Source organism: Lontra canadensis, unplaced genomic scaffold, assembly GCF_010015895.1.
Source record: "Lontra canadensis isolate GAN:19392208 unplaced genomic scaffold, GSC_riverotter_1.0 scaffold4, whole genome shotgun sequence".
Taxonomy (NCBI): domain Eukaryota; kingdom Metazoa; phylum Chordata; class Mammalia; order Carnivora; family Mustelidae; genus Lontra; species Lontra canadensis.
The window spans coordinates 44,073,862-44,087,195 of record NW_022630998.1 but is presented as its reverse complement, the minus strand read 5'-3'; the positions used below and the strand labels follow the sequence as shown (position 1 = coordinate 44,087,195).

General features: G+C 34.5%; 1 protein-coding gene across 5 annotated transcripts in view; it reads right to left on the bottom strand.

The window, feature by feature from the left end:
- The window catches only part of ADAMTS6 (ADAM metallopeptidase with thrombospondin type 1 motif 6), a 289,783-nt gene that overhangs the window by 30,605 nt on the left and 245,844 nt on the right, over positions 1 to 13,334 (bottom strand). For all 5 annotated transcript variants that reach the window (XR_004381633.1, XM_032849701.1, XM_032849711.1 and 2 more), the window contains one exon: positions 3,209 to 3,338. Coding sequence is in view for 4 of the 5 variants with exons in the window: in XM_032849701.1 (XP_032705592.1) it covers positions 3,209 to 3,338 (130 nt within the window). In the remaining variant the exon portion in view is untranslated. The remainder of the gene's footprint in view (positions 1 to 3,208; positions 3,339 to 13,334) is intronic.

Sequence of the window (13,334 nt, the reverse complement as noted above, 5' to 3'; positions counted from 1 at the left end):
GGTATCTTAAGGAAGCAAAAGCTAAGACACAGCCACAATTGCTCAGCAGTAGAAAATAAATTAATTAAGCAATGACATATCTACTAAATTCTGTAGAAGATATTTAATGTTCAAAATATGTTGAGAACTAACTACAGAGCATCAGAAATAATATAATATTATTTTGCTTTATATACATGTCTATGCAAGCATAGAAAAAAGACGAGATAATACTTCAAAATATTAACAGTGGTATTTTAAGTATTACAGGTATTTTTCATTTTTTTATTTTTACTCATCTGTGTTTTATTTATGTTTATGTTTTTAAAGATTTTATTTATTTATTTGACAGAGATCACAAGTAGGCAGAGAGGCAGGTAGAGAGAGATGGAGGAGGAAGCAGGCTCTCTACTGAGCAGAGAGCCCGAGGTGGGGCTCGATCCCAGGACCCTGAGATTATGACCTGAGCCGAAGGCAGAGGCTTTAACCCACTGAGCCACCCAGGTGCCCCTTCTTATCTGTGTTTTAAAAACTTTATGCTTTAATATGTATTATAAAACCAAATATGATTATCACATTATCACCTAAAAAAAAATCTCCTTTCCTTTCTTCCACATTAATTTAAAGTATTATTGAATTCAGTAGTCTTTCAATGATTTTCATCTCTAGAATATCAATGTCTACTGGGAATTCTATGATGTACAACCACCATTCTAAAGAATTGAGATTTTCTTTTTCATAGTCTGAATTCAAAGGAATAAAAAAGAAATTTAAAAGGAACTAAGAAAAAATGGACTAATAAATAGTAATATTTTAGATACCTATCTTTAGCTCTTTCTGAAAAAGTCAGCCCAAATTTTCTTTTTCATATTCTTTTTATTTCTCTTTTTCAAATTCCATCTTCTTACCTCCAAACTAAAAAAAAAGTTAATAACTTTTTATTTTAGAATTACAAAAGAAAAGGAGATAGAAAACTTGATTTTAATTATGTACATTAATTCAAATGTCAATTACCCTTAAAATATATATATATAGACACATATATATAGTATATATATAGTATACACATAGGTATACATACACATACATACACATATATATTTACAAAACAACTCCAATGTAATATCTAAGCCCACAACATGTGGGACAGAATGATAAACCACTGAAATCTCAAAGGATGTTTGAATAGCATTTAAGCTGAAACAAATTAAAAAGTTGAAGCCAAAATAAAACAGGTATGACAAGGACCACTCAGAGGTCTCAAATGGCTGATCAAATACCAAACACAATACTTAAAATCCTGAGTGTCAGGAAATTAACTTGATGAGTTGAGATGTACAACTATATGAAAGTAATGTTGAAAGTTGTTGGAAATATGGGAAGGAACAAAATTTTGGCCCTGGTTTCTATGCATGAGTTTATATAGTCTTCCCATTTCTTTCGAGTTAAATTTATAAAAATAATTGGCAGAAAGGAGAAAAATATTTAAAATTTTTTTAAAAATCAAATTAAAAAAAATTTTAAAAATTTAAAAAAAAATCAAATGTCTTTGTAATACATATTATAGGTCATATTTCTATACTTTCCTGGGTCTGGATTTTAACAAATTAGTTATACTGTGATAATATTGAAACATGAAATTTTAGAAGTCCTAGAATAGGGTACCTGGGTGCCTCAGTCAATTAAGCACCTGCCTTCAGCTCAGGTCAAGATCCCAGGGTTCTGGGATCCAGTCTCCCCTCTCTCTGCCCTTCCGCCCTGCTTGTGCTTGTGCTCTCTAGCTCTCTGTCTCTCTTGCCCACACACACATTCTCTCTCTCAAATATATAAATAACATCTTAAAAAATAAAGTCCTAGAATAAAAACTACTTTCACTCCAGATTCTTTGTGCTCTTTGTTTGGTAGTCACTGCCCTAAACTGTTTCAAGATACTAGCAGTGGATATCTCCCTTTGAGATTCAAATATTTGGACAGACACTGACTTTGGGAAATGAAAGTTCATAAGGCATTATTGTACTGAAACAAAGATAAAGAACATATCTTGCTTTAAACACATTAGGGACCTGAATCCTTTACTGTGACTTCTCTGTCGTTACTGCACATAGAGCTTTTCTCTTCAGTTCTACAGAGCTTGAGATATATAAATTCATTTGCATACTTTTCCCTATTAATTTCAAGTTTGGATAGTTAACCAAGGAGATAAAGTTTACCCTGATTTCTCAAACAAGGATGAAATGCCATTTGCACATGTTCTGTCTTACAGTTGTCAAATAGGCAAAAGCCCTACAGAGATATGACCAACTCAGTATCTTTGTCTTCAGCATTTTTGTCTTTTTTCATGTAGTCACTGCCTCTTTTCTTTTTAATTTTTTAAAAGTAATCTCTATTCCCAACATGGGGCTTGAACTCATGATCCTGAGATCAAGAGCTGCATGCTCTACCAACTGAGTCAGGCAGGGGTCTCTAATTATGCCTTTGCTCAGCCCGGAAACCTTACTGTTCTTACAGATTATAAATTGGGACTCACCGACAGCAGGTCCACAGTGTTAAATTTACATTTTTTAAAAAGTCATCATTAACACGAATGGGCTGTTAGCTTATACATCCCTTTACAGAACTGTAACTGCTACATTAATCAACAGAATGAGTCTGAAGTCCACCTCCATGCCTGTGCCCAACACGCAGAAGATGGGATGATTTAGGATGACACAACTTAAAACTGGGTCAACAAATTAAAGCATTGATATTCCATTATAAAATGTTTCCCAAACATTTTAAGAGTCTCTAGGCCTTTAGGATAAATATCTGGAAAAGATATGACTGCATACCAATCTACTGTGTTTTATTGAATTTAAGATACCATAATTAAAAAAAAAAAAGATACCATTATTTTATAGACTGTTAAAAAAAATTAAAACAATACTGATTATTATCCTAAGTAACACACTATCAATAGCAAGATGAATTTCAATCTCCAAGATGTTAAAATGTGAAAAGGTATGCCTTAGAACTGATGAAATCTGGTAATTTCCAGCACTGTGCCAGGATCAATCTACGGATGTTCCTGTTTTAAAGGGGTTAATAACTGAAATCTATGGATAAATAGGAATCTTTACCCTCTGAAATTCTTTACCCCCTTTTCTAACATATGAATATGTTTCCAAATATGAATAGCTAAGCATTCTTCTCTTTGTACTTAAAATAATTGTAACTTCACACTCTTACTTACTCAGGTGGGCAGGGCTCAGTGTTGCAGGCTCTTTGATTTTCAGGTGGCTTACTGTCTGGGTCACAGTAATTGTTCTGGACAATAGAGTTGTCATCCAATCTTTTACAGACCACCTCCTGTCTTTGGACACCTTGAGAAAAAGAGGACATCATTAATTGAAGAGTAGTCTACTTTCTAATAAATTAGGTATGCATAGCTTTCTTCTGGGGAATCAACCTCACTGGATCGCTGCTGTCTTATCTGTTCCAGAAAACTTGACTGCTTCTCTAAAAAGGAGAGAAGGCCTGGTCATTATACTTCAATTTTAGGCAAAATTATTGTTCTCATATTTAGAAACATAACTGTTTTCAGGTAATTTTAATCAATTAGTATTCCCATTGTATTCCCATTGTGTATTCTTCTTCGTGCTTACCTTAAAAAAAACAAAAACAAAAACAAAAAACAAAAAACCAAACTTTATTTTCCCAGAAGGTCATCAGATAAAATGTATGAATATACATTTCAATGCAAAACAATGATTGTTATCTATTTAAAAATAAGACAATAGGGACAAATTTACTTTTTGATATTTTGTAGGACAAATCCCATCAATTTAGTCTTTGTCAGGAACACATTACATTCACACATTTCATTCTTTTTCTTCCACTTACAGATTTATTTTTCTAAAAGCCCACAAAGTCTAGAATTTAAAGATTGCCGTAGGTCTCTTTTAGACTGCATTAGTCTGTTTGTTTTAACAGAGTTGGCCCTCTGTTGATTATACCACTGTCAAACAGCTATATATATATTCCTTGAAATAGTAACTCAGAAGATTATTATCTCAGTCTTAAAAATTAGTCTATGTGAACTGTTTGCCACAGCTAAAAATATTCTCATTATAAAATTTGTAAAATTCTATATGTTAGTAAAAGAATCGTAAAATTCTATGTTTATTATTTATTGGTAAAGATATCCACCACAACTTATTCACGTTTCACAAAATACAAAGATGCACACAAACACACTGTTATTTGTAAACATCCCTGAGTGAGTAGAACTTAAGCAAGCTCATTTTTACTTTAGTGTTGAGGAATCTAAAGAAGCAAAGCTAGGTATACCAAGATATCAGAGAAAAAGTAAAACTAAAAACAATGATATATGTTTCAGATCATATAGAGGTAACAGGTTACTCCTGGAATTAGAAATAAAACCATAAACTATCCCCCTAATCCCCCTCTTATCTCTATAACCAGGTAAGTGAAATTACCCAGAAAGGTAAGTGAAATTACCCAGAAATTATAAAAACAGCATTAGCGTGGTATCCAGGAAACCACAGCTTCACACCTAGCTAGCCCCACACAAACCCACAGTTTTGCTTTTTTTTTTTTTTCATCTGCTTTTAATAATACCCTAAAGACTTTAATCTCAAATTAGGGAAATCAATGTACAATAAGATCATTTAGTGAAGGAAATATCACCTTAAAAGACATATATCAATGCTTCCCCCAACGTCCTTTAAGAGTCTTGAATATTCTGCAGGTGGGGTGCCTCAGACATCAGGCTACTCATACTTTTAACTAAGCAAGATAGGGAAATCTATGACTCTGATTAGGAAAATTATTAAGTCCTGGAGCCTCTGTGGTTGTGGAGAATAGTAGAAGAAGGTATATTTTACTATTTGTAGTGACCCAAGACTTTTACTAATCTCTTTGAATAAATTTTTAGGTTTTCCTAAATTTAGGGGTCTGAAACATAGCCAACAACTTACTGGCAAAACAACTTAGAATATGTGTTGTATTCATTCCGTCCTAACCGCTAGAAAAGGCCAAATCTCAGTTTATGTGACAACAGTTTGGAATTTTAAAACTATTAAACTTTACATTTTTGAGGGAAGAATGATTCACATCAGGCATCACTGTGATCCATTCACACATGTTCCACAGTATTCATCAGATAATATCTCCCCATTGTATCTTTCCAGTGGGCAGATAACTAAGTCCATGTGACCCACCTAGACAAAAATCTCTACATTAGTCATAGGATTCAACTACCAATTGCCACAGTGACTCAGAATATCCATCCACCTTCAACATGTTGTTCCTACTAGGGAGAGTAGGGGATTATTTTTGTACGTTTGCATGATCATTCTTTTTAAAGCCATTCAAATATGATTATACTTGGAGAGGGGGACTCAAACCATCCACTTACACAGAGGACTTATACAAGTTTACCCATCTGTGATAATTATATTTAATAATAAAAAATCTGATTACATTTGCAATAAGAAAGTTGTCATTCAATTCAATACTTGGTTGTTTTTCAGGAAAGAATAAACATTTTCAACACTACAAAATGAAACTGATGTTGCTTTGCATCACTGTCAGAAACATCAGTTCAGTTTCTACAGGTTAAGATAAAATTCTACTTCTTTTAAATTAGCCCTAGAAATGTCATTTGGTTATAATACATTAGTTTTTAAAAGTAGCCTTTAATGTAAAAGCAAGGCCTCTGTAATTTGAATCACAGGTGAAATATTAGTTATTAGAGGTGAGATTTATATCTGATCCTAAGATAAATTCCAACCACATATGTATCTTGAAAAACTTAACTACATAGCATTTATTGTTGAAAAATTGGAAAAGAAAATAAAATCACAAAAGGAACAAAATAAAAAATTTCTATAATTTCATATCCTTGTTCTGGATCTTTATTTTTAGGGCTATTTTGCTTTTTAGTGGGATCCAATAATTAGTTTAAAATTACATAGTACACAAACTGAACATGCCACTGAAATGTGGTTGACAAGTCATTCATTCATTCATTCATTCACTCATTCAACAGAGAACAGTCACTAAAAGGAACTGTGGTTAAGAGATACTAAGTGCTAAGAATTATAAATTGACTTAGTTTTGGTCATGCCTTCCAGACTTCTTAAAAACTAGGAATTTGGGCATTTTTGGGGTTCACTTCAGTTTCATAAAATTTCAGAACACTAATTTTTATGAAGTAAAAATTAAAGTCCTTGAATAAACAGCTGAAATTACTCTATATTTCATGAAGATGCATTTTTCCTTGCATTCATCTTGTATTAATTTTCTTCTAAAATGTTCTATTAGACATTGTGGTATTTCACACTCAAGAACTGACTATACCAGGAATCTATTCCAAATCTTCTGACAATGCTGATCTATCTTCCTCTAGCAGCATAAAAATCCCCTTCCAACTTTTACCCCCACACTTGGCAGATTCACAGTTTTTTGTTTTTGTTTTTTTCTTTTTAAATCAGTAGCAACAGGATAACTCTAAACCAATGCACCTAATTTAGGATGGATTTTGAAACACATACTCTGGGACTAAGGAAAATGAAGGTTTTAGCTTTAGAAAGTAGAAAATACAGATCAAGTAGAAATAATCTCAACTAAGTCAAAAAGAAAAATGATTGAGTTTATAATCTTTTATATGATTAAGCCTCTTATATATAACTTCTTTAAAGTAATCTGTAAAACAAAATAAATATTGTAAAGTAATCTGTAAAACATTGCTAAGAAGTTGATTCAAAGCTTGAGAATAATTACATCCAGTTACAAAAAATCACTATGTCTTCAAATCTAAAGACTTACGGTTTATAACCAAAAACAGAAAATGTGCACATGGCCAGTCAGAAATGCCTAATCAAAAACAAAATTCTAGTAATCTAGTGTCCATGTCCCCTGGAGATATGCAGATGTTCTACGGAATATAATTGGTCAACTTTAAAACTGTACTAATCACATTTTATTCTTAAACATCTAAAGTTACCAGCATGCAAATTCTATACCTGTTTATTTAATTAACATAATCTCTCTTCCATGGTTAAAAAAATTAATGGTTTCATATCATGAAATTTAAGTACCAAAATGTCATTACTAATACATATTTACTTAAACTCTCTAAAATGGGTGGATATGTTTAGAGATTTCTAATTTGCTTATCGAAGAGTCAAATATGATGGTTCTTAACATATAAACATAACCATTAATTTTAGTCTCTAAGTTTAAATTGATCAGATCTTATATTTAATATTTAACTTTCAGCCAATAGTTAAAAGTTACAGATGACCAGGGCGCTGGGTTGAGTGACCAGCTCTTGGTTTCAGCTGAGGTCATGATCTCAGTCTCATGAGGTGGATCCCTGCAACGTGTTCCATGCTCAGCTCAGAGTTGGCTTCCCCTCTTCCTCTTGCTCTGCCCCTCTCCCTGCTCATGCTCTCAAATGAATAAATAAATAAATCTTTTTTTAAAAAAGTTATAGATGATCTATTTTCCTACCAAAGTTTCTCTTGTCCAGTGAGAAGAAGGAGGACCTAACTTGTATCACTGCTCTAGCTGACTATCAGGAAATGGCTTTTAGTATTTTGAAAGAACATAAAGCCCAGGAAAGTTATATAGAAGCCCAGGGAACTGCAAGTCTGTCTAGATGGAATCCTTCAACCACTATGCTTACTCTTGGAGATGGTGATGGTTCAAGTGAAGGCCACAGGGTCTTCTGCTCAGCAGCCACATTCCTAGGGCCAATCCTGAGCAAAGGCTCCAGAGACCATAGTGCCTCTCAATTTCCTCTCCTCCTTTTCAATCCCTTCTCTATTCCTCTTACAGGCTGTTCAATGTTCTTATATCCCACTTCTTTCTTTTTTCATAAAATTAAATAATTTTATAATTATTATATACTCATCTGTAACAATATTTGGCAATACATTGTCTTTCACAGAACAGCTGATCATTTTAAAAGCAGAGAGGAGGGAACCTGATGCTCATAAATTACCACCTAAAGTTCACTTGAAATTTGTTAAACCAAGAGGTATATGGGGCAGCAGGAGAAAGACCTTCTAAGTCTTCTCATATCTACTCTCAAGACTCAGGATTCCAGTCTTAGACCATTCAGTTGGTGAATAAGCAGTCTATAACTACATGTGAGTGAGTCCATAATGAAAAGAGAGGTATAAAGAGAGGTATCAATGCATCCTTGGGATTGATGGGCTAACCAACATCTAGGTAACTTAACCTAGCAGCATAGCGCATCATATCTACCCAAGAAACAGTTTTCTAAAGAGGAAGAGGGGAGAAAAAAGTCAAAATGTTTGAGCTTATACTACAAATGTTGTTGGTGGCTAAGACAACAATTTGCTTAACCACTGCATCTAAAGTAGCTAGCAACCAAGACAACACTCTATATAACCAAAATATGTAGAGCATATAGCTAGCAATGTTAATTTAAATCTTCACTGTAGATAGCATCCAAAGAGCAACAAGTGCCAGGGGGAAGGGGAATATTCTCTTTGCTCTGCCTCTCACTGATGGAATCTGGCTATTGTGCTGTGTGATTATTGGCCAGACACACACATTTGCAGGGCAGAGTAAACTCCATCTGCGTTGGATCTAACAGCAGGCACCCAGTGTACCTATCTGCCCCAGGCATATACTTTCTTCTTCTGAATTGCTTCCTTCTAGTTTTTATCTTTCAAAGGCTTCATTTCACTGTATTTCCCAGTGTCTTCCCTTCTGTCCTAAGCAAAACTAGATGTTCCAAGGAAACACAGGATTATACACACACACACACACACACACACACACACAGACACACACACACACACACACACACACACAATGCAACTTTAAAATATTGTATTTTTCTGCAGCGACTCTGTTTAATGATGGTAAGGTAGGCTGGGGCATATACATACTGCATTTATTTGAAATCATACTAACCCAAGAGGGAATCTTTTTTTTTTTCTTTTTTTAAGATATCATTTATTTATTTGAAAGTGAGAGAGAGAGAGAGAGAGTGAGTGAGTGGCGGGGGGAGGCCAAGGGAGAGGGTAAAAGAGAATATCAAGTCTCACACAGAGTTCTATCTCATGACTGGGAGATCAGGACCCAAGCCAAAACCAAGAATCAGACACCTAATTAACTGAGCCACACACGCGCCCCTCCCTGGAGGGATTTTCTACCATTCATTAGATATTAACAGGAATGTCTTCCATGGAAAGTGTCTCACTTAATTTAACTCACCTAATTCCTACTATATCTAAGGTATGGTTTTTCATTATCGTAAGGGGTAAAATTAGTGAGATAGTTTTGACTTCAGTAAGATTACATTAAAATGGGAATAAGACAAGTGCCAATATAATTACATTATGGAAAGTACCTCATCTAATAAAATAATACATTTTCAGGTCTAATCATTTTGGTTTTACAGTCCTCCTATCTTGTTATACTGTTGTCTGATTTCTCTTTCCCTGATCTTCAGTGATCTTAAGCACTCTTTTCTATCTTATCCCTTTTTACTTTCTCTTGTTATTATACCTTTTTGTGAGTTCTGGGCAGTTTAGAGAAATGACCTAAGGTAAGTTTTCACTTTCTTGGGTAAAACAAGGCAATCAAATTAAATCATTTTTAATGTTTCTTCCAGATTCAAAATTTTATGAAAATTATCTCCTCTTTTCTTTCCCACAATTCAGTTGTTCAGTTTCTTTCCCTTTTATGTCCACTTTGCCCCCATTTTCTACAGAATAATAAGTCTGGAAAACACACATTTGTTAAATTCCTTTAGTTTTGTAGTCTCGTTTCAGTGGTTGGGTTCTTACCAATAGACATACACATGATAGGGGGTAAACATGTCAAGAGGCAGAACACAGCTAGAAATGGGAATTTGTGAGAGGCAAGTTTCCAGTAAAGAATTGACTCATATTATACTAAAAAGAAATCTATAGGAGCTTGTTTTTGATACTTTACTAAAAATTTTGGAGAAATGATGTTGAGAGTAGAAGACCTTAAACTTCTATACACTGTGCTGAGTTTATTACCAATAGAAAAGGTTTCCTTTTATTTTTTTAAAGACTGTATTTTCAAGTACACATTTCTATACCAAATGTGTGGCTCAAACTTATGGCCCCAAGATCAAGAGTCACATGCTCTACCAGCTGAGCCAGCCAGGTGCCCAGAAGCTTTTCCTTCTTCCTTTCTTCCTCCCTCCCTTCCTTCCTTTCTCCCTCCCTCCCTTCCTTCCTTCCCCTTCCTTCATTTTCTTTTTATTTATTTATTTTTTCTTTCTTTCTTTCTTAGATTTTATTTATTTATTTGAGAGAGAGAGCAGTGTGTGTAGTTAGAGGGGCAAAGAGAAGGGGAAGCAGACTCCCCCCCTGAATGAGAAGCCCAACATGGGGCTTGATCCCAGGACCCTGAGATCATGACGTGAACAGAGGCTTAACTGACTAAGCCACCTAGGCATCCCCAAAGCTTTTCTTCTAGCTATAGATAGCACCAGCTACTTTCTTAGAACCAAAGAGCAAATATTTCAGATTTGAGTTATAAAAAAGCTGTATAGCTTACTAATTTACTCAAATAAAAAAACATGGGAATAGTAATACCAGAAGTTCCTATAAAATTGGGATGATGTTTGCATTTAAAAAGGTTTAAAAAAATAAAAATAAAAACAAAATAAAAAGATTTAATTTTTTTCCAAAAGGATTTTATGTATTTTGAAAGATGCATAATGTTATGACTGTTAAAAATGCTATTTAGGACAAAATGTTTGTGAAGTGAAACATGACCTGTGACACACAAGTCATTAATACAATAGGAATGCACTTAAATTTTGCTTTCAGCCTTACCCAAGTTTTTCAGTGAGTGAACATGTATGCAGGCCCTGATCATGTTAGGGAAGAATAAAATCTCTAAAGCAATAGAAACGAGATGAAACAGGAGGGAAAATAGCACCAGGGGAAATGTTGGGGTCAGCAGAGACTTCTTGCCTTCAGCTATACATCCTAACATCAGAGAAAATACAAGCCAAAATATGCAGGAGTAAACAGTAAAAAAAATCAGGTTACCACACCAAACTTTCATATGTAAGACTTTTTAAAAGAAGTTAGAAAGCTTAAATAATATTGAAAATGCACAGGAGAATTCCAAAAACAATTTTAGGTGTATTATATAAGAGAAGCCACATGCTTAAGTAAAAAGATAAATAGAAATAATTATTATAGACAAACAAATGAGCAAACATTTCCTCTAGAAGTGTGAACCAACCAAGAGCATGAGTTGCCTAGAGCTGTTGCTCTTCTTCAGGCCATGTATGATAACTGAGCCAGTGCCATTGAGAGCTACAGAGACAAGGCTATCCAGAGCTGAGATGTTCACAGGTGCCCTGCTATGATGCCTGGCACAGCTAAACCCATACATTATAGGGCACTCTTACTTCCCAACATTGAAAGTGACCTAAAAGAAGGGGATACCGGAGAAGTGAATAGGGAAAAGCCATGCGCAGAGCAATGATAGAGTTTGTCTAGTTCTACAACTATTTTACATTTCAAAGACCAAAGAGAAAATCTGGGAACAACAAACACAGATGAATATAAATCTTTATTTTTCTAAATTCAAGTCACTTTTTATGAGGGGTTTGTATTATTAAAAATATCACAGTGATCTATTTTATGTCTAAGTTGGTGTATACAGGAATCAAATGTAAAATGACGCTCATAGTTTCAAACAATAGTACATTGTGTAACTTCAAACAGAAAGGATTTTTTGCAGGGAATTTTCCTTAAAAACTAACTATATAACTATATTTCTTCAAAGGGAAATAAATGGCAATGAGTAAAGTCCTCCTAATTATTCAAACTAAAATTTCCATCTGTTATTTTTTACTTAAATCTGAAAGTAACTTAAGGATGATAAATCCTAAATCAAAGAGAAGTAAACTTAGTTATAAGATATGACCTTTTTATGTCTTTCATACTTGATTTCAATCAAGTCTACTTTGAATCTTGAAAAATAATTGGATTTTGTTTTCTTCTCTCTGCCCCATTTTGGGGCTTCTCCACTCTGAATTTGTATCAAAATTACAGTGTATACTTTATAAGCTGTAATACATATTACATATTATTGTGTCTATAAAAGACTCTGAAAACACTCATTTGTTTGAAGCACATTCTGTTAGTTCACTAATAGTGTGAATTGACCATTATTAGTGATTTTAAAATGTTAGGTAGCTTGGGGTGCCAAGCTGGCCCAGTTGGTAGTGCCTATGACTCTGGATCCCAGAGTAGTGAGTTTGAGCACCAAGTTGGATGTAGAGTTTACTTAAAAATAATTTTTTAAAAAGATTTATTGACTTACTTATTTGACAGAGAGAATCACAAGTAGGCAGAGAGGCAGGCAGAGAGAGAGAGGGAAGCAAGCTCCCTGTTGAGCAGAGAGCCTGATGCGAGGCTCGATCCCAGGGCCTTGAGATCATGACCTGAGCCAAAGGCAGAGGCTTAACCCACTGAGCCACCCAGGAGCCTCGAAAATAAAATCTTTTAAAAAGATGTTACGTATTTTACAATTAGTGAAGAAATTAAAAGGACATCTGTGAAAATGTAAGGCATTTACCTGTTTTATCTGGTACTATGAGAGATGTTTTCTTTCAGTCAGGTATTAGTATAAGCCTCAAGATTGTATTATATTTTTTCTAATAATTACCTTTAAAAGACAATTTTAAAATGGTTTTGTTATAATGGAATTACTATACCTTTTTTTCCCCTGAAGATTTGATTTATTTGAAAGAGAGAGAGAGAGAGAATGAGCAGGGGGAGAGGGAGAAGCAGGCTCACTACTAAGCAGGGAGTCTGATGTGGAACTCAATCCCTGGAGCCTGGGATCATGACCCGAGCCAAAGACGCTTAACCAACTGAGCCACCCAGGCACCCCAAACTGCTGTACTTTTAAGTGCACATTATTCTTGTGTTGTGTCATTTTCAAAAATGAAATATATAACAAACATTCCATAGAAACAATGTAGAAATATCCAACTTTTTAAACAGGCCAAAACAATCTGCATGACAGATTTATCAAAATAACTTGAAAATTATGTCATTAATAAACGGAAAAGTGTAGGGGCGCCTGGGTGCCTCAGTCAGTTACACATCTACCTTAGGCTCATGTCATGATCCCAGGGTCCTGGGATTGAGCCCCACATTGGGCTCTCTACTCAGCAGGGAGCCTGCTTCCCCCTCTCTCTCTCCCTTTCCTCCCTGCTCCTGAGCTCTCTCTCAAATAGATAAAATCTAAAATAAAATACAATAAAATAAATGAACTTGTGTAGATTATTACATAAACTTGTTAGGTAG